This window comes from Protomyctophum bolini (assembly GCF_963924005.1).
Source record: "Protomyctophum bolini genome assembly, chromosome: 15".
In the NCBI taxonomy this organism is placed as follows: domain Eukaryota; kingdom Metazoa; phylum Chordata; class Actinopteri; order Myctophiformes; family Myctophidae; genus Protomyctophum; species Protomyctophum bolini.
The window spans coordinates 28,408,198-28,430,489 of NC_137876.1; the positions used below are offsets into that span (position 1 = coordinate 28,408,198).

At 44.8% G+C, this 22,292-nt stretch overlaps 1 protein-coding gene across 4 annotated transcripts in view; it reads left to right on the forward strand.

The window, feature by feature from the left end:
- slc4a11 (solute carrier family 4 member 11) overlaps window positions 1–22,292 on the forward strand; it is a 142,830-nt gene that overhangs the window by 49,258 nt on the left and 71,280 nt on the right. For 2 of the 4 annotated variants that reach the window (XM_080784135.1, XM_080784134.1), the window contains exons 2-3: window positions 11,267–11,317; window positions 16,064–16,175. In XM_080784135.1, coding sequence (XP_080640261.1) covers window positions 11,294–11,317; window positions 16,064–16,175 — 136 coding nt within the window. In that variant the 5' untranslated portion in view covers window positions 11,267–11,293. Of the gene's footprint in view, window positions 1–11,266; window positions 11,318–16,058; window positions 16,176–22,292 lie in introns of all 4 variants that reach the window. The other 2 variants (XM_080784132.1, XM_080784133.1) reach the window with 1 other exon arrangement.

Here is a 22,292-nt window from a genome sequence, read left to right on the forward strand (position 1 = left end):
GGTGCTCCCAAATTCAGAATGAAGGAGCACCAGAAAAAAATTAGGAGCACCCACCAAAATTTTACGAGCACCAATATGTAATCGATTTTTTACATTCATTATTATTACACTTGTAGCCTACAACAGTGGTTCCCAACATTTTTCATGTCAAGCACCCTCAAATTGACACTCATTAGCCCACGGACCCCCATTTGAAAATATATGCCAGGGACCCCCATATGAGAAGATTTTTACGGCTCTAGCAGTGATTTTCAGTTATTTACATTTCAAGGACCCCCAGTTTGACCTGAATTAGGCTACCGTTCCCCATTTCTATCTCTGGGACCCATAAAATCAAAGTTAATTTAACGGAGTGTACAAATGTACAGTGAAATTGGTTTACCCATAGTATGTAGTACACTCTCAGAGTTTCAGACCCATAAGGGTCCATTTGGTTCCTAACTATCATTTAACCGAGGACCCCTAGGGATCCCCGGACCCCACTTTGGGAACCACTGGCCTACAAGCCAGTTGGTATGAGATGCTATTTTTGTGGCAATAAACCAGTTGAAAATATAATTAAATTCTAAATACTGTCTCTGCTATAATTTCTGAATTTGTAAATGGCTACAAAAACCTTTGTTTTATGTAGGCCTGCTTTTTGATTGAAGTAAAAAAAAAAAAAATATATATATATATATATATATGTATATATACTGTATATATTTATGAGAAGTTATTTTCATAACGTCATCATAAATGTGTGTGTGTGTGACTCCACACATTCCATTCAATTGAGCCCTTTTGTTGTCTCTCACAGCTGAGGACCTCAGGTCCAGCTGATGTTGATCACCCAATCAGTCCACGGACTGACGGGAGGTTAGAGGAAGTAGAAGAAGCCAAGGAGATATTTCTTTAAACAATCATAACTCTGGACAGGAATGGACTAGGAACTTACTTTTTTTTTTGACATGCTCAGATCTTTATGCTCTACACGTTTAAATCATCTCGCGGGACGGAACCGGCCCGCGACACTTTCGGTCGCGATCGTTTTGGTCGCACTACAGTAATTATATGCAGTAGCACTGGTGCGCCCAGTTATATTTTGAGATCGCACAGATTAAAATTCAGGCGCATTTGCGACCAAAATGGTCGCTATTTCGAGCCCTGTAGGTGCTTTGCCATTTCTCCTTTGATAAAGCCTGAGGATTTTGAGTTCAGAGTTGGTACAAGCACTACACTGTATAGCGGTTAACCCACTAACAGTGCAGGCTACAGTGGAAGGACAAAGCAGGATCCAACTCGCATGCAAAACATTTCCACATTTCTATAGCTTTGCTTAGCATCAAAATGCGATGAGGTGTGCATGAAGTGTGTGAGAGAGAGTGAGTGAGTGATACCGGTCTAGCCTGCTCTGACTTCCCGTTGGTTAGTAATGAGGTTTCCTTTAAACAACAGGTGTCATAGCAAGGTTTAATCTGGGTGTTCTCTTGTCATTTCCGTAAGACATAGACCTAATGTCTGCACCCATTACAGTTTAATCCTGTGTTTCTAACATATTGCTGTTCGTAGAACACATGTACAAAAAACTACTCCAATATATATATATTATAAAAGATCTCATGACAAAATGGATAATCTTAAACCCAGTGTGTGCATTTCATTATCTCGAAATAGTCCACAGGAGGAAGAAAGTGATTGTCGTTAGAGAGTCTGTTTGAAAGTATGGTCGCTGAGTGTGTGTTCAGAAGAACTGGTGCTCATCACTTATTGAGTGCAAATACATGAGCTTTGGGGCAGGATATTTGATTCCCATCTTGCACAGGAAGGATCCCGCTGCATAAATAATGGTGTCTGTGGTCATGTTCTGTGCCAAAACCTGTGTCTGGCAAGCATGAGGATAAACTAGAAAAGTGTGGTCTCCGCTAAGCCGGGTTGCCTACAGTACCCACAGCCTGCAAACTTGGAATGGGATCTGAAATATCAAACTTGATCCCATGACCCCAGAGGTGTTTAAGCTGATGTGAAAAAACAGTCCAATGGTGCCGGAGATTACCTGTGAAAACATGGTGGAGACAACAAATGATGATTTTTGCATTCTCAATCAAATCTCTCTCTCTCTCTCTCTCACTCACTCACTCACTCACTCAAACTACACACGCACACACACACACACACACACACACACACACACCCCCACACCCACACAGGACCATATAGTATACGTCCTATTAATCATCCACCTGTCCTTTTTGTATGCACATCCTTCAGTTAGTAACTGTCCTGACTTAGACCTGAGCACAGTTCTTCATGCAAGTGAGACGCTCTGTGTCAATAGCATCTGTTCTCGTGCTTCCCAACCACTTCCTCCGCTCACTGGCGCACATGTAGTAGGTACCTCTACGTGATGTGTGGTCGTGGCTCACGTGCGTCTAGAGGTTCTATAATTGAAGCCGTTTGTCATAGAGGTATTTTCTCATGCCTTTGCAATAGTGTCACCAAGACTGATTACTGATTACTGATTTAACTATCTGACTGAAGTGATTGTGTGTCTTCATACCAGACAGTTCTTCCTCCTACAGCTGCTATTAATATGAGCCTGTCAAGGTGTGCAAACCGGCAGCATCCTTAATCTGTCGAATGTCACGTGTTGGACACAACCCTTCATAGCAAACAATGGCTTGGATAAACGAGCTAATAAGAATGCAATGGTGCAATATGTCATATATGCCTCTATATACAGTATATAAACATTACAGTACAATCTAATAAGTAAACTAACCTTTACATTGAGTTTTGATTCATCCAGGTAAGCTTTTTAATTATCTACAGTATCTTAAGAATGTCTAGGCCAAAAATAATAATTACAGTAATATACACACATCCAGAACATTGATATTCCACATCCCCTTCCAGTCTGGTGCCTTGATCTCTTTATGTGTCCTGTGTTACCCAACAGCTCAAGTCAGAGATGCTTGACATCTGCAGTCAAACTGAGGGGACAGCTCACCACATCAATAAAACACCTGCAGGCTAGCGCAGCTGCAGTGAACACAAACACCTGTCGTTCAGCTGATTTGATTCAGAACTATACTAAGCTTTCAAAGATGCTCTCCAATTGCCGTAACCTGCTTTTATTGACGTCACAGTTGACCAAGCACGGATTATTTTACAGAGACCTTCATACAGTCACACTTAATATTCTACCAACATCTTGCAATAGTGAAGCTCTGATGCTCTCTGCTTTGCCCAAGCGTAGCTTGATAGTAGTTGTCAAAGACTATGACTTTCTCATTGATTTTACCATATTTTGCCAGGGTAGAATAAGTTTGAGTCACAAGCCTTCATCTCTCAACTCCATTCTACAACTAGCCAGGCTCCAGCCCTAAGCCACGGCCATTAAAAAATCACACTTGTGTGAAGTGAGGGGCGCTCTTATCATCATCATCATACATCATCACATTCGGTGCTCAGCCAATTGGCGATTGGCCATCAGCACCGTCACTCGATGACGTCAAAAAACAACCATAACTTCCCCCACTGTGGTAACTTGCGACCGTATAGATCTGGCTATTAAATAGCCCTCTTTACAGAAACGACAGGTTTTAGAAACATCATCATCATATTTGACTGTGTTTGTTTACATGCTAGTAGTGTTTGGATAGCAACCGGATTAGCCACAATGATTGACGTCATCTGCATTGCTTCTATTTTGATTGGTTGGTGTGAACCAATCGGCGAAGACTGCTGCTTTGGCAACACCCATCCCAGAAACTGCTGCCGTGGGAAGGGCTTTCAGTCTGAATAATGAAGTGAAAGTGAGTGTCAGGCTAGTCTACAACTACTCTGTTCTGTTTGTATATGTAGATTACAGCAGAGGTTGCTGCCACCAAGAAAACAAAGAATGTGATGGAGAACATGAGCTGGAAGTGAAATTACTGACAATGAATGAGCTTCACCACAGTCCACTCAGCCAATGGCATCCCTCTGACACTGTCACAAATCCACTCGTGGGACAGAGCTATCTGAAGCTCACTGCAAGAACACACTCTGCAGTATAGAATACCAGTGGAGGGGAAAGGAACTGGTTGGAATAACGTGTTCCTTCCACGTTCTATGTCCAACCAGGGAAATTCCCCCCTGTCAGGTGCAAAGGAGCAACTTGGACACTCATGCATGAAGGAAGCATGAGTTCAATTCTGTTGTTCTAGGTTGGCGGAGGGTGTGTAGAGCCCAGGATCACATTAGATTATTGACACAGGGGTGAAAAATGGGTTACAAAATTGTGGGATAAAATTTAAGTAAAAGAAAAAGTAAATATGCTGTGGCACATGACAAATCTTTACAGAATGTTTATCAGATGAACTGTGTGTGTGTGTGTGTGTGTGTGTGTGTGTGTGTGTGTGTGTGTGTGTGTGTGTGTGTGTGTGTGTGTGTGTGTGTGTGTGTGTGTGTGTGTGTGTGTGTGTGTGTGTGTGTGTGTGTGTGTGTGTGTGTGTGTGTGCGCGCGCATGCACGACATGTGCGTGCAGCGTGCATGCGCACATGTGTGTGTGAGAGAGAGAGAGAGACTGAATTTTCTTGGCAGTTGAAATATGAAATTCTATGTTTTAGAAAAGGCATTGATGATCACTTTTTTGCCTGGCAAAACATTTATGGAGAGAAGGATAAAAGAGGATGTTTGAATAAGTTGCGTGCGTGCGTAAGTGCGTGCGTGCGTGCGTGAGTGTCCATATTTCAGTCAGCCTATCTGAATGTGTCTCTGCCTGCCCTTCGATAATCGCTGTGTGCATTCGTGCAGGCCGTGGGGATTTTATTTTTTTAGCAGTCATGTCAGGGAAATATCCAGCAGACATGTGGCTGATGTTGGGGTCTAGTATAAATATGTGAATTGTGAACACATCAGCTTAATGCCTGAGAAAAGCCTGACTTATAGGAAACAACAAAAAAAGCGTCATCCTCTTCTGCCCTCCTTCTGCCCTTCAACACAGCCTGCAATGTCCCTCTACCCTGTTCTGTTCTATATCTCCCTATGTCGTCGTATCTCGCTATCCACATGCTGTACACATCCACAGTGTCGCATGACGCACACGTTTCCCTCTGCTGTCGCCGGCTCCAGCAGTAGACACACTGCAAACTGAATTCACTTTGTATTTGATAACGCTTCCCATGTGGGTTTTTGCCGTTGTCATATGTTGTCACACTGATGTTAAACATGATGGAATTTTATATTCTGTTTGTGTGTGTTAAACTTCTCCTATGTATGCTACTAGAATTTCGCCCCCCTTCGGGGGGCTCAATCCTAGTGTCGTTGCAGCGCAATATGGGAAGAAGGAAATTGCGGGAGTTGACAGACTCAGAACCGAATAGTTCTGATGATCCTCATGGGGGCTACCCGCAGCCCCGCCTCCCCGCAGCCCCCCAGCGGTGGGAAAAAATAAGTTGATGTTTTCACTGGTACTTTGGGTAGGCTACAGCACTGCAGCAGTGATACTCAACCTCAGGCCCGCGGGCCACATCAGGCCACCAATGAAAATCCAAAAAAAAGAAAAAAATAATCTGGAAAATGAAATAAAAATAAATAAATCTGAATGAAGTTATCTTTAATTACATTATTATAAGTAATACTATTAGAGTTGTACTATTACTCGAACGAAAATAAAAGTTTGGGGCGGGGGGGGGGGGAGATGCAATGCAAATGAAAGACATATACTGTGTATCCCTATTCCCTGACATAATTTTATAGCTAAACGGACAGAATTCTATTTTATTTGAATGATGAAACCCAGCTGCCATTAATAGTTCTTCACTTATAGCTATCTATTTTCAGGTAGATTGTTTTATTTTACTCAGTCAGCCATATCACTACTACATTTTTTTCATGAAAAAGGTCATAGCTGGGTAATCTATTTTCAGGCAAATTGTGTTTATTGTATTTTATTTTACTCAGCCATAACAATTTATTTTCTGTTAACCAACTTGCTGGCTGGCAGGCAGGCAGACAGCTACTCATAGACAGGCAGACAGACAGCTACTCATGGATAATTGGACAGGCAGGCAGTCAGACAGCTACTCATAGACAGGCAGACAGACAGCTACTCATGGAGAATTGGACAGGCAGGCAGACAGCTACTCATAGACAGGCAGACAGACAGCTACTCATGGAGAATTGGACAGGCAGGCAGGCAGACAGCTACTCATAGACAGGCAGACAGACAGCTACTCATGGAGAATTGGACAGGCAGGCAGGCAGACAGCTACTCATAGACAGGCAGACAGACAGCTACTCATGGACAATTGGACAGGCAGGCATGAAGGCATGCAGACAGCTACTCATAGACAGACAGACAGCTACTCATGGACAATTGGACAGGCAGGAAGGCAGACAGCTACTCATAGACAGACAGACAGCTACTCATGGACAATTGGACAGGCAGGCAGGCAGACAGCTACTCATAGACAGACAGACAGCTACTCATGGACAATTGGACAGGCAGGAAGGCAGACAGCTACTCATAGACAGGCAGACAGACAGCTACTCATGGACAATTAGGCAGGCAGGCAGGCAGGCAGACAGCTACTCATAGACAGGCAGACAGACAGCTACTCATGGACAATTAGGCAGGCAGGCAGACAGCTACTCAGACAGGCAGACAGACAGCTACTCATGGACAATTGGACAGACAGGCAGGCAGGCAGACAGCTACTCATAGACAGGCAGGCAGACAGCTACTCATAGACAGGCAGACAGTAAGACAGCTACTCATTGACAGACAGACAAATAACTACTCATGGACAGACAGACAGGCAGGCAGGCAAAGAGCTACTCATGTTATGTGATTATGTTATTATAACAGCTGCTCATGTTATGTGCAATAATTTGTGCAGTTATGGAAACAGCTCTTTGTGTTTATGCAAGAAAATGTAACACATTTATTTATTTACATATTGTGTGCATGCACATTGTACTTTCCGCCGCGGATTTATTTATTTCCCAAATGGTCTAAAATTGAGTTATTTAGCATACTTTTACCAATGAATTAGCCTATACACAGACAACGACTGATTAGCCTATTTTGGACGATATGGGTCTTTTCTCGAGTCACTCCGCTGAAAGTGTCAGTGTTGCTGCCTTACACACCCGCCGCCTATGGGCACTGTACTGTAGGCATATAATACCTGGCTAGGTGAAAACAAAAGAAACCCGATTAGCATTTGAGTACTTTTAACACCTCTGAACAGCCGGCGGAATTCCAGAGCATGTGTAAATACGCTAGTATGCAGTCTGTGACAGAGTCACAGAGTGTCAATAATTCCCAGAAAATCTGTAATGTTAATATAAAATGTCCACGAAAATCCTCATGGGGGCTAAAAGGGGCTATTTAATTCTTCATATAGCCCCCACAGACTCGACGTCGTTGGACAGACTCCACTTCATGTTTCAGCTGTGTTTTTAAACTCAGTAGTGTGCCCTGCACACAGCGCACACTCGCAATTGCAGCTGGAGGGCGACGCGACACACACACACCCCCCCCCCCCCCCCCCACACACACACACACACACACACGCACACTTTTTTTCGCTCGAAATTCTTATTCACAATGACATCGAGTTGAGGTGTTTGTTTTAAGGGTAATTGTTGCATAAGCGCTATTTCGCACTATTTCTCCCTCCCCTCCCCTGTGTCTGAAGCAGCTAGCATGGAAGCTATATGGATTATGGAAGCTTTCCCTCCGATTGCACAGACACAACCATGCCGTTATCCACGCGTCCATCCGATTGCTTTGAATGTAAATGTCCCATCCACTGAGCAAAAGCGATATAAGCGCCTTATTCATTCATTCGATTCATTTGGGTGTGGGGCTGTGCAGTGGTGTGGGCAGCCTTTCTGACGGAGGCTCGGAGCTGCTGCTGCTGACGCTGTTCGAGTCGCATGGAGCAGTATAGAGTAGGCGTGGCGCAGCATTAGAAGGGCGCAGCAAATGCACGACATTGAGGGGTAGAAACCATCCCGGTCGCGTGGTTCATCTAACGCGTGTGTCACTGTGAAGGACTGGCCCCATTAAGTGAACGTAGTTGAGCCCAATATTGGCGTTACGCATTTCACTTGAATAATGTTGTGTGCGCACGTGCGCACGCTGAGAAAGACAGTTATTTAATGAAACTGAAAATTATAACGTGCTGCACTGTCTCGCCGCCGTATAGCCATTCCTGTGTGTGTGTGTGTGTGTGTGTGTGTGCAGGCGTGTGTAGTCGGCGGTGGGCTGGCAGGCGAAAATAGCAAAAGCTATACGTGTAACGTAAATATTTCGGCACAATCCAAGTAGTGACAATGAACAATGTTGATTTAACTAAGGGATTCGCTGAGTGTTTTATTTTGTAAATACAGGGATTTAGAAGGGATAAGCACTAATTTCTCCCCTTCCTTCTTTCTGTTATCCTGCGAGGGCCCTAAAAAGCAAGATGGCTGATTGTGAGACTGAAGAGTAGTGTGGGGGCGGGCCTGGTGGGCCTATGAGAACACAGAGCAGTGTTGCCAGGTTTGCGAATTGTAAGCGAGTTGCAGTGTGTGCAAGTAGCCTGGTTAAAAGGCCTTGTTTCTGCCCCTGTTGGGGCAACAGAACATGTAGACCAGTTTCTGTCCACCGCTTTTGGCCACGTGACCAACTTGACAAATGTTAAAATAGATGTATTCTGTTGCATTTTACTGTGTGCGTGCCGTGCGTGCATGCGTGTGTGTGTGTGTGTGTGTGTGTGTGCGTGCATTCATGCGCATCTATGTGGTTCACAATTTGTGCTTCTTTGAAGAGTCCCTGGAAATTGAGACATTCAGCATTTTAATAGCACCCACTTACTCAAAATGATTCCTGTGGTGAAAGTAAAACACATTACTGTGTTGACTATCAGCCAAGTGAAGCTTATTAAAAATATATATATTTCAGAAGCCACACAGTTCAAGTTGTCTATTACTGTTTGTCAGTCTGTGTAATTATGCCCATATTTCATCAGTAGAAACAGTCTCCCTTATGGCTCGTACACACTGCACGATATTTGCTCCGATTATGCTGTCGGGGACCATTTTTGGCACTCCCGATCTGACGCAAGATCGGTCTTTGATCGCCGAGGTTTTGCTCGCTGTGTGTGAAAGGCTCTGCGAGAAAACATAGCGCCGATAAAAAGCGCTCGCCGACGCCTTCCCGACCGTTTCTGAATATCTAGCAGCTTTGATATTTGGCTCTCTCGCCGACTGGACATCCTACAGTATGAACTGGGTTGTGACCGCACACCGAGAAGGCCATATTACAGCCAATGAGAGCACAGGACAGCTGTGATCACTGACTGTCTGTCGACTGTATCGATAGATGATCAGAATAGATGATAATATATTATAACCTTTATTCCTTGGGTCCCTGTGTCCACCCCTGTGTCCACCCCTGTGTCCACCTCTGTGTCCACCCCTGTGTCCACCCCTCTGTCCACCACTGTGTCCACCCCTGTGTCCACCCCTGTGTCCACCACTGTGTCCACCCCTGTGTCCACCCCTGTGTCCACCCCTCTGTCCACCACTGTGTCCACCCCTGTGTCCACCACTGTGTCCACCCCTGTGTCCACCCCTGTGTCCACCCCTCTGTCCACCACTGTGTCCACCCCTGTGTCCACCCCTGTGTCCACCCCTGTGTCCACCCCTGTGTCCACCACTGTGTCCACCCCTGTGTCCACCCCTGTGTCCACCCCTCTGTCCACCACTGTGTCCACCCCTGTGTCCACATATATTGGTAGCGCGTAGGCTACACGCTAAACATTTCGCCCTGTGTAGCCTCGCTATTCCTGTTTGTGGCGTGCACGCAGAGAGAGAGAAAGAGAGGGAGAGAGGCGCGTCCGCGTCCTGTGTGACTGTGTCGTTCTGGCGCTTGTACACGGCATCCTGCACGTGCGTGAGATGTCAAAATGAATTGGAATAAAAAACAATTGATGTAGCCTGTATGTATCGGGTCTGGATCGCATCTGGGTGAACTCTTGCAGTGTGTGATCATTGTGATGCCTAGTCGGCGATCAATTGTTTAGTGTGAAAGCCACACAGAACAGATATAATGACAGTCGATTTAAAAAAAAGACTCCTGTAGTGTGAAATACATAACGATTTGATGACTCGCCGACAAAACTCCTCCAGTGTACAGTGTAGGGGCCAAAACTCCTCCAGTGTACAGTGTAGGGGCCAAAACTCCTCCAGTGTACAGTGTAGGGGCCAAAACTCCTCCAGTGTACAGTGTAGGGGCCAAAACTCCTCCAGTGTACAGTGTAGGGGCCAAAACTCCTCCAGTGTACAGTGTAGGGGCCAAAACTCCTCCAGTGTACAGTGTAGGGGCCAAAACTCCTCCAGTGTACAGTGTAGGGGCCATTAGCCAACAGTTTGTGTTTAGGTAGGTGTAAGGTATAGGTAAAGAAAGGGAGGTAGAGCTAGATGGAGAGGAACCACACAATGACCTCTGTACCAACAATCAGACTTTGTCTGCTCAAATATGGAAATAACCAATCCGATCTCACCCAAACATGGTGGAATAACATGGATTGGATTCTGTACATACAATACTAGAAAAACAAAAAAACAAAATCCCTACATATTACGCTGAAATCCTCCTCATTAACCAGGTCATCCAGGACATGTTACAGTGACTATCAGAATAGCGCATGGTGGTTTAACTTTTATACCTATAGATATTGTTCCTGGGCTGAAGAATCAAAGTCACAGCGGCCATATAATAATTCCCTGTGTCCCATCATGCATAATAGAATACAGCTAGAAAGGATATTTCTCATTAGTATTTCAAGATATCCTATCCCCAGTATATGGATTGTTCCAAATAATATATATAATCAGAAAGAACACATGAAGAGCTATACTATAGGTATGAATGATATTGTTGTATTTTGGGAGTTTTATTAAGCCATTCTGGGCGGGATCCCCTTTTGGTGTTATGTTATAATTTAGCTATTGAAAAATATTTTTGAAAAATCGTGAATAATCAAAATAGCACCTGAAATATTTTGCTCTTCACTTGGATGTCAGGAATAATTTTGTAAGAACAGGCCTGCATCAGAATTCGATCTATATTCTAAATAGGCTCTAAGCCTAATGATCTCCACCTATCTATCTCACAGATGTAAAAGACTGTTAATTTGCATTTGTGAAAATAATATCTTTGTGAACTTAAAAAACACTCTGTCATATTAATTGTGTTATTCACTATGCCTAGAGACTCACCTACTCTCCTCCTGTTCTCCACAGAGGCCCCTCCCTCTGGGATGTCAAAGAATGGATACTTCTTCCAAGAAATGGGTGAGTGTGAGTTTCAAAGAAGGATACATAATTTGCTTATTCATTCATTCATTCATTCATTCATTGCACGTACAGCTCAGGTCATCTCCCTGTCCATCAGGCTCACAGGTGCCATTCCATACTATTTGTTAAATATTTGGCACCAATACCAGCGCCGGATGCATTTTCTTTATGACGATGTATACATGATACTGCTTGATTGATGGCTACTACAGTCTGAGTGCAAGGTCATAGAACAGCCCCTTAGAGTGTGAGAATGATTCGGTCCTTGCTTGCTCAAGGACTCTTGAATGAACGATTGAATGAATTTATTTGGTTATAAAAGGTAAGAGCAAGGGTTCAACTCACCCGTTACTGTTCAGGTTGGATTAAAAATGTCAGGCCTAATGAAATAAACAATCATGTATTAAAAAAAAGATTATTGTAATTTAAATATATGTATAATATTATACAACTGCTCTAGAATGTGCATATTCTGTAGCCTGCCTAATAAGCCAGACTCAAATCACACAGGCAATTTTTTTTTGCCAACGGCTTATTCAGTCTGGCTTATTAGCCAGGCTACATATTCTGTACTGTAGGTAATTACAATATGTGAAAACTGTGTGGAAACATTTCTTCTTAATATTGGTTGGTATCAGCAGAATGGTTGGTGAATGATCGCGATCGTGTTACTGTTAATGCACACATTCCACATACAGTAGGTTTTTTAATGCATCTTAAACACAGGCTCCAAAACTCTCACACATTCCGGTACTTTTAGATGTAATGTAACTTTGTCACTGGCTCTTAAGATAACTAGAGTTTCATTACCTTGAAGCCAAGGAGAGGTACCCAATTAGTATGTGCAGTGCAGGCAGTGAGGATAGAATGTGCCCCCCCCCCTCATGTCCCCTTCCCCGCCTCCCCTAGCCAATTATTCCTGTGCCGCATCACACCGTTTCACGCAACTCCTTCTCTCACGGGGGGGGGGGGGGGGGGGGGATATTGAACATACGGTGTCTTTATTAGACAGCCCTTTTTATCGAGATATAAACGCAATTACATTATCGTTGACGGGGCGAGCCTTAACCACAATTGTCATCTCAAAGGTTCATTAACGGGAGATTGGTCGCCGCCTCGGCCATGTCTGCCGGCTCACCGATTGTTTCCTGTGTGAGGCGGCAGCCTTGTTGTACTGTATGTCATGCTGCCTTAATGCACATGGTGATGGAAATATGATGGACTGAATGAACTGATGCTTACAATGCGTGTACCTAATGTCTGTCTCATTTTCAAATTTCAGCAATTTCCAATTTCGTCAGTATCAAATCTCTGTCCAAAAATGTTGACATTTTGTCTCAGGCAAAATGCTTAAGGCCTATTCATACTTTAGGTGATACATTAGGTGACGATCACCTGAACACATCTCTCTGTTTTTTACTAACGACCGTTTTGGTGGTCACCTTATCACCTAAAACTGGAGTATGAATTGGCCTTTACCAGCTATCTATCTGGACCCTGTTGCTGTCTCTGGACTGTGTTTTATTAAACATTGAGCAATGAAAATCGGCTAGCATCGGCTAGCAATCTACAGTGTGGTTAGCTCAGTCAGTAGACCTCTCGCCTTTGGACCACAAGGTCATGGGTTTGATCACCACCAACTTAGAGTATGACTAGCACGGCTTGGGTGCAGCAAGTTGTGCAGTTAAGTACTGGAAGCTGATGCTAGGCTTGGCGCTCCACCTCCTAGGGGTCAAGGTCAAGTTGTGCAGTAAGTACTGGAAGCTGATGCTAGGCTTGGCGCTCCACCTCCCAGGGGTCAGGGTGCATTTTAACGGGGACAGACTTCCACGTATTACCGGCCGATACCGACAATAACTAAGCCTCTCCCGACCTACTTACTTAAGCAATCTTCTCTTGAATATAGATATAGAAAATGAATAGATTGCATTTTGGGATGAAAACGTGTTTGTTTGTCTTCTTGTGGTTGTTGCTCTCTCCCAAGGTGAATTGAAAGTCAGAGCCCAGCCATTGAGTCTGGCGTGAGAGGGTGTGTGGAAAGGGAGGCATTTGTGTGAGAGTGGGGCGGTTTTAATGTGCATGCATGTATGCATGGTCTCTGTGTATACAATCACATGCATATGTATGCATGTGATTGTAAGTCAGGCATGCAAACGCGTTGCCTTTCGGTGATTAACGCTGTTTTGAATAGAAAATGGTGTGACCTTGAGTGATTTGTGCATGTCATATTGTTTTGGGGGGTGGGGGGAGGTTGGGGGTGGTCAGTTTTTGGGTGGGGGGGCAGGGGTGTCTGTCTGACGGGTAGAGTGCCAATACTCAAAGCGATTTCCAGAGTGAAAATCTGATGCTTTGCATGTGCACGAATCGATTGGTTGTCAACAAACGGCAGCACATATCGAGACTAGACCTGTGTGGGTCGAGCACACACATCGGTGCCAACTAAGGTGAGCCCCGATCAACAATCTGTGACTGAAAGAGCTGGAAAGGTTGTAGAAATCCCACAGGATGTTATACAGTACGGTGCTCTGGCAGGTTGGTTGAGCTGTCACTGTGGGTGCAAGTCAGACCCTGGCACCCCATGGCAAGTCAAACCCTGGCACCCTAGCAAGTCAGAGTGTGGACACGCTGTGCGTCCCAGAGTGTGTGTGTGTGTGTGTGTGTGTGTGTGTGTGTGTGTGTGTGTGTGTGTGTGTGTGACCAAAGTACATGGTTTGGACCAACCGACAATGGTATCCTTAAATAAATAAAAAATAAATAAAATAAATAATTCAAAAAGTGCTTTCATACATAAAGCGATGGGGTAAGGAATGGGGTCACTAAATTAGTAACATTTGGCCTGCAATCTGTGCTTAGATTATGACATTTCTTGTGTGCAAAGTTGACATTTGGCCTGAGGCTTACACTACAGGAATTGAAGAAAGGTCATGGGTTCATGAAATAGGTTCCCGTTTCCAGTGAACATGAATGCACTGAGCAAATTTCATGGCAATTTGCCCATTAGATTTTGAGATTGTGTGTACAAGTAGCAAATTTGGTCCATAAAATATAGTTTTCATCCTCTGGGAAATCATGCAGGTGCACAGCAAATTCCATGATGCTTTTCCAGATGTTGTTTTTTTGGAACCCAAGTGCTGGATAGACAGATAAATGGATCATGGATGAACAGACGGATGGACCTTTTGGTCCAACCGAGCACCACCTGTAGAGCCACAAGCTGGGCCAAAAAAACTACCAAAAACTACTACTACTACTAGCAGATCTACAAAGTCACGCCCAGATCTACGCAGATCTACAAGTTAGCCCAGAATTAGGGACGCTGGGGTTCAAGTGAACTAAATCTTATTTCTTATTTCTACTGAACAGACTGATATAAGACTACAATGAGGTCTGGAAAGTTGAAACGTAGACCACCATTTGTTTCAGTGTCCCTAGAAGCCTCTATTATACATGAACATCTCAGAGACATAGACAAGAAGATTTGTTCCAGATCCCAACAGACCTCGATCAGAGGTGTGTGTGTGTGTGTGTGTGTGTGTGTGTGTGTGTGTGTGTGTGTGTGTGTGTGTGTGTGTGTGTGTGTGTGTGTGTGTGTGTGTGTGTGTGTGTGTGTGTGTGTGTGTGTGTGTGTGTGTGTGTGTGTGTGTGTGTGTGCGTGTGTGTGTGTGTGCGTGCGTGTGTGTGCGTGTGCGAGAGTGAGAGAGAGAGTGATGATCCTGATTTAAGACAAATGGAATTAACTAGGATTTGGACAAGGCTTTTGGGAGTGTGTGCTTCTCACAGATACGGTCATCAGATAAAGATATGCAGATCAGATATTGCTCTCTCAGCATTCGGGCAATAAGCTGTCGGATATTTGCAAGCCTACTAGTTTTCATGTGGATTGGATTTAAGCTGGAGGGAAGTGGGAGAAGGGTAAGTATATCGGTCGGCCGGCCTGTCACAGGTGCCAGTATCTTTTCAAGGGGAGATGGGTGGAAGGAGGTGGGTGCAGGCGGGGGGCTTGCTCAAACAAAGTCGCTTTGAAGGGAATGAAGCACATTTGTCACCTTAAAATAATCACTTGTTAATTGCATTGTGTATATACCCAGTATTCACTGTTTCTCTGGCTTATTGTGCATATGGCATCGTTTTTCCCATTATTACTCCATTCCTTGGACCCTGTCGACCCTGTGTGTGTGTGTGTGTGTGTGTGTGTGTGTGTGTGTGTGTGTGTGTGTGTGTGTGTGTGTGTGTGTGTGTGTGTGTGTGTGTGTGTGTGTGTGTGTGTGTGTGTGTGCGTGTGTGCACACGTGCGTGCGTGTCAATCAGGAGTCATTCAGCAGCTGCAGGGGTCAATAGGTCGTGGTACAATCAGACATTCCGTACTCAATATCTGTTATATACTGTAGATGTAGCAACATACGTTTTTCAGAAAAATATTTACTGTTAATATTGTATCGACGAACCTACGAACAAAGCTGTTCCTTGAAACGGCTCAAAAATAAAACTTTTTTCCCGTTGCTTATTGCTTGTTGCTTGTCTTAGTTTTTTTTAGGGTCTTAGGTGTTTATCTGCAGTATGTACGCTTGTAGGCACCTTAGTGATGAATATGGATGCTGTTTATCTGCTGTAACAAAGACCTGCAAATCCTCAGTGAATCTAGCCTTACTGGTTTAGATCCCACGGTTGGAGTGGCCATGTGCTGGGCGTGTGCTGTGTGTGGTCTAGGAGGTGAACCCTGTCTCTGTTGTGTCCCCAGAGCAGCGGGAGGCTGAGCAAGAGGAGGGCAGCGAGGACCGCGAGGAGGGACAGGACTCGCCCATCGCCTGTGGCGATGACATCCATCTCTATGACAACCAGATCAGCCCTGGACCAGGTCTGTATTCACATTGAAAACCACCGTGACCAGTCTTGTACACAGTACATAACCAGAGTAGGCCTGGACCAGGTCTGATTACATACAGTATAACTTCCAGAGTAGATCTGGAACAGGTGTGTGTTCATATAAAAAGAAAAACACCTGGACCATGTTTGTATACACATACCGTATAACCAGACTCAGAGTAGACCTGGTCTGATTACAAATACAATGGTAATTGGTGCACTTTCTCCAAAGTGCTTTACAATGTTTATGCTTTCACCCATTCATACACGTTGGTTCACATACCGATGGAAGAGGCACCAACCTGCTCACTGGAAGCAGTTAGGACTCGGAGCTCACTAGCGACTTTAAGCAGTCGGCCGTACTTCCGCCTAGCGGAGCCGTCCTGAAAACCGTCGTTGCTTAAAGTCCCTATTGTCTTGCTCAAGGGAACACTAACCAAGGAGGAGCCTATTCCAAAGTGGGCGCTCTAATTCCTGAGCCATTGCCACCCCATAACAATCAGAGGAGACCTGGACCAGGTGTGATTACATCAATGGAGCTCTAAAACTACGATGTTTATGCCCAGGGAACACTGCTAAAATCTGCAGTAGGCGATGAAGGCAAGCAAAATGCCCCTTTGGTGGAGGTCTGGGTTGTGTAGTTACTTTGCCATGATGTAACTCAAATATTTCCAAGATATCTTGTTGCTCCGTTGATTATAAATTGATAATCCAATATAGTCTACCCATTGCACGGTGAAACAGGTCTCAGAGTCAGACTTTTAGCACACAAACTAAACAAAGCGGATGCTGCCAATGTATAAAATAATCATAATCATAATGATTTTTGTGGCCGCAGGTCGCATTTACTAGGGAATCTTGCATTTCCAGTCAGTGTGTCACACCGGTAAAGCCCCCAGGTCATCGTGACATCACGTGACATCACCAGGGATGGATATCCCTGATGTCATAGTAAATGCGACCTGCTGTCGCAGTTAAACCCATATATGGAGATCCCTGATGCCATCAATATTGGCCAGCAACTCTACGTCTGACCTCAGACCTCAGATCCGCATAGGTATATGGATATATGTCAGAACCTGTTCTGACATTCCATATTTTGATCCTTCGCCATCCATCCACTCTTTGATGTCTCCCTTTTGACTCATTATACGTGTCCATTCAAACTCTAAATGGTCCCGCCCCAAAGTTATTAGTGCAGCCGCACCCGGCAGCCGGCGAAAACTAGAGTTCTCAAGACATGCTCCTTATATGGCCAGTACAGAATTCATTCCATGTTGATCTGACCCCCCATGCCAAAGCGCCAGTGCTCGCCTGTCAGTCTGCCGTCAACGAGACGCTTCTCGGCAGTAATACTTTATCTTTAATTCAAATCTCTACGAAAGTGTCAAGGTAAACATTTATTATTGGGGGAGGGGGGGGGGGGGGGGAGGAGGAGCAGCAGCGCAAATAATTACTCATCACATCCACAGTGTGTAATATTAGAGATGTAAGGCCAGAGAATGTTGTTCAGATAAATGATAGTCTGATGAAAAACGGTAACGTGCAATTAGGTAGTCATCAGGGAATGAAGGCACATCTAATCAAGGTCTCAAAATCCTCTTCCGACATAAGGCTATGCAAATTAATTCAGCTTCAACATCGATCGGGTAAGCGAAGAAAGGACACCCCATGTCCGACAGCTGCTTCAGGCTCAACAGGAGGGACGAGATACGGAGTTACCATGGTAACTGACCCAGAGTTTAAGTTATACCTCTCTTTCTGGAATGGACCAGAGTCTCCTTCATGTCATGGAACTTAACATCCAGCTTTCTGCAATAGACCCCTGGACCAGGTCCATTAATAAATAATGGACCTTGATATGAAAAGGCTTGAAGACCACTGAACTAAATCAAATTCAATAGTAACCAACCAGCCAGTCACAGTGTGGCCTTCCGTCTGAAGGGAACCCATCAGCTCAGTCTAGAAATGCAGAATTTCTTCCCTGCCCTCTATCCCACCTGGATAATGGTTTCAGCCAGACGTTTGTTCCTGTGCTGGAACAGCGCTTAATTGAAAGTGTGGAGAAAGGTGTGCATAGGTGAGACCAATGGTACAGAAAAGATAAGGAAGAGGAAGTGGGGACAAAGAAGGTGAGAGAGGAGATATACCATACGTGGTGCACGAGAGACGAGGATGGAGAGACACAGAGAGACAGTTTGGTGGAAGAGAGGAATAGAGTGACCAAAGGAGGGGATGATGGAAGGAGGGCTGGAGGGAGGGCGGTAGAGACTTGGGGAGGGAGATAGGGAAAGAGAGAGTTGGGAGCGGATTGTAATGAAAAAACTTTTGAAATTGAAAAAGTCACAGTGTGAAAGTTTGTCGGAGCCATTATAAATAAATGTTCTGTTTAACAGATACTTTTGCTACTGGGTTGATTTGGTTTGGTTTTCTTGTTTGTAAATAAATAAATAAATCCAGCCTAGCTGAATAATTCTCTGTTAGGTTGTAAGGATATTATCATATTGGTACATACTTAACCAAACATATTACCGGTACACTGCTGTCTTGGCTTTGAATTGACCCTGGCTGTGTCTCAAACAGAACTGCCTGCTGCCTTAGAGCGTGATTAACCACTGTCCTTTGTTTTTGTTTGGCGATATCTGGATATGAATGTGATTGAGACAGACTTCCAATGCAGGACGCTCATCTTGAACTTGTTTTTTTTCTGCAGCTCACACATACTGTAAGCACAGCGGTTTTGTTTACATAAATGTTAGCCACAGTCCTACCCAAGAGTATGACATAACAGCAAAACGGCTGTCGTGAATATGGTCAACAAGGATTCGCATACTTAGAAAAACTTGCCGGTTTGCCTGACCAAGTGCTAACAGAAAGAAATGGTGCGAACTGAGCGGTGCAACTATACTTTTATTGTGATAGTTACTGTATACTGTATTCTGTAGCCTACTACTGTACTGTACAGTTTTATTGTTAGTTATACTTTTATTGTTATAGTCGTCAGTGTGAAAGGACCTGTAGGCTGCTCAACAGTGCCACTTTAGGTCACCCAGCGGTATTGCAGTCGGACCAGAAGTATGTCTAAACTAAAGCCTATACTCCCCTGTACCAGGCAATGATCTCTCCTGCTGTTGGGAGATGTGATCAATAGACGGGGTTTTTTCTTTTCTCTCACCAGGCAACTCTGAACCCGAGTTATAGGCGTGGGTGTCCCACACAGACATACAGCTGATATACAAGCTCACAACATCATAGTGCAGAGCACAGAACCCATGAGCGACTACGTATCAATCAGGCCTCAGTCTTTGAAAAGAGATTCTTGTCTGAACATTTAACTGGAAACTTCTCCGTAGTGTGTCTACAGCAGTATCAGACCATCTGATGGCTGTTTCAAAAAGACGACATCAGCAAATGATCACCGCAACATCCACATGTACACACACATCCACACGTACACACTCATGCATACACATCCCTCCCAACACACACACACACACACACACACACACACACACACACACACACACACACACACACAGAGAGACAGACATACCGCCATAAATGAAATTATTCTGAGGTCTGTTGGGATCTGGAACAAATCTTCTTGTCTATGTCTCTGAGATGTTCATGTATAATAGAGGCTTCTAGGGACACTGAAACAAATGGTGGTCTACGTTTCCAGACCTCAGTGTAGTCTTATATCAGTCTGTTCAGTAGAAATAAGAAATAAGATTTAGTTCACTTGAACCCCAGCGTCCCTAATTCTGGGCTAACTTGTAGATCTGCGTAGATCTGGGCGTGACTTTGTAGATCTGCTAGTAGTAGTAGTAGTTTTTGGTAGTTTTTTTGGCCCAGCTTGTGGCTCTACAGGTGGTGCTCGGTTGGACCAAAAGGTCCATCCGTCTGTTCATCCATGATCCATTTATCTGTCTATCCAGCACTTGGGTTCCAAAAAACAACATCTGGAAAAGCATCATGGAATTTGCTGTGCACCTGCATGATTTCCCAGAGGATGAAAACTGTATTTTATGGACCAATTTTGCTACTTGTACACACAATCTCAAAATCTAATGGGCAAATTGCCATGAAATTTGCTCAGTGCATTCATGTTCACTGGAAACGGGAACCTATTTCATGAACCCATGACCTTTCTTCAATTCCTGTAGTGTAAGCCTCAGGCCAAATGTCAACTTTGCACACAAGAAATGTCATAATCTAAGCACAGATTGCAGGCCAAATGTTACTAATTTAGGTGACCCCATTCCTTTAGCGCTTTAGGTATGAATGCCCTTTTTGTCTCCACCAGGCCGAAGGCCAGGGGGGAGAGTATGTTTTGCACTCCGTCCGTCCTTCTGTCCGTCTGTGTGTCCCTCCATCCGTCCGTGTGTGTGTCCGTCCGTCCTTCCATCCGTCCGTTATCAGCTAATCTCCGGCACCGTTGGCCCGATCCATGCCAAACTTTGCACACACACTCCCTGGATGCCAACGACGAACCTCTGCCCCAAATATTCCTCAACGGCCTGTTATAGCGCCACCATGAGGCCGATTTAGGCAAAACACACGTCCGTTATCAGCTAATCTCCGGCACCGTTGGCCCGATCCATGCATATAGCGCCACCAGGAGGCCACAACCTGACCTGCCCTGGTGGAGACCTGTGCCGATTGGCACTTTATCTAGTTGAATTAATTTTTGTATTTATTTAATTTATTCTTTTCACTTAAAGCATTTAGGGCTCTGAAGGATACCATTGTCGGTTGTCTTTTCCCCCTGAAAGTATAAAAAGAGGTGACCAGGACTCGTCTCCCTGTTGGAATTGCACATAACTGTGAATTCATTCATCCTGCTTTGCCCCCTGGCTGAAACTGAAGGCTTCCATCCAGACTGCTGGATGGCAGGTGTTGATGTGACAGACAGCTACTCAACTGCGGGTGCTGTTGATGCCTCTGCCCTCATCACTGCCACCCCACGGGTCAGCAGGTTGCCGCTGCCACGGTAACGGTGACAGGTGTGCAACTGCACTGTGCCTACATGGGAGAGAGAAAGGGGAGAAAATGAGTGAGAAAAAGGCAAGAGAGATGGAGATTGGGGGTGCCTGGCCCATTCCCTCTGGAATGTGACATGTGATGGTGTCACACATTGGGCGCGTTCGGAAATGCGCCCTGAACGCACTGGTGTGCTCTCTTGTCGTTCGTTTATTCAGTGCACTCTGTGCGTTGTCGTTCGAAAATCCAGTGCGCTGCGCACCGGGTGTGCCGAGTGCCCGCACTGAGCGACCCTACCCTGAAGCTGGGGTTGTCCGGTGTGATTCGTGTGAATGCGTCACAGCTGTGGTCGTTCGTAAATAAGGCACACTGAACGCACTCTGTGACGTCACCGCCCACCACACTGAACAAACTGACCACATTCCTGGTGCGCATTTCCGAACGTGCCCATTATGTGAGCTGCAGAACATCTTCATAGTACAACACTTAAGGAATGGGACGAGAGGTGTGTGTGTGAGGAGAGGTGTGAGATGTTGGACAGTTAGAGCAGTGGTTTGCCCGGGTGACAATGGCTGCCTACGTCCTTTGGGGAAAGATTTTAGCGTGTTTTGCTGGTCCGTTTGTCGCGTCGATCAACGTTCAGGTGTAAGTAAAGTATGTTGTCCTCGCTCTCTGTGCTACTCCTCTTACTCCCTATCATCTCCTTTCCTTGCTCTCTTCAGCTCCTCAGGGAACCTCACACAGCTTTGATACTCCCAGTGTCATCCCCTGACTCGTCTAACACACACACACACACACACACACACTCCCCCATGTTTTCTCGCCAAAACCCTGTCCTGCTCCCTGTCTTCTCCTTCCCTCCTAAGTCAAGTTGTTGCACATAGTCGACCCTAATGTAATTAGTTGACGTGCATGCCCATTTCTGCTTTTAATTTATGTCGCAAATCATTATGTTATTTCATTATTCCACATCGCTGGGGCCATTTGCATCCACCATATCAAATCAATGTGAAATTCTGAGCGGAGACTTCTAATCACATCCTGTCTGGCTAAACAGGAACTGGTTTGGGAGAAAATAAGGATCCACCAGAATCCCAGCCTGCAGCTAAATCTAATACAAATTAAT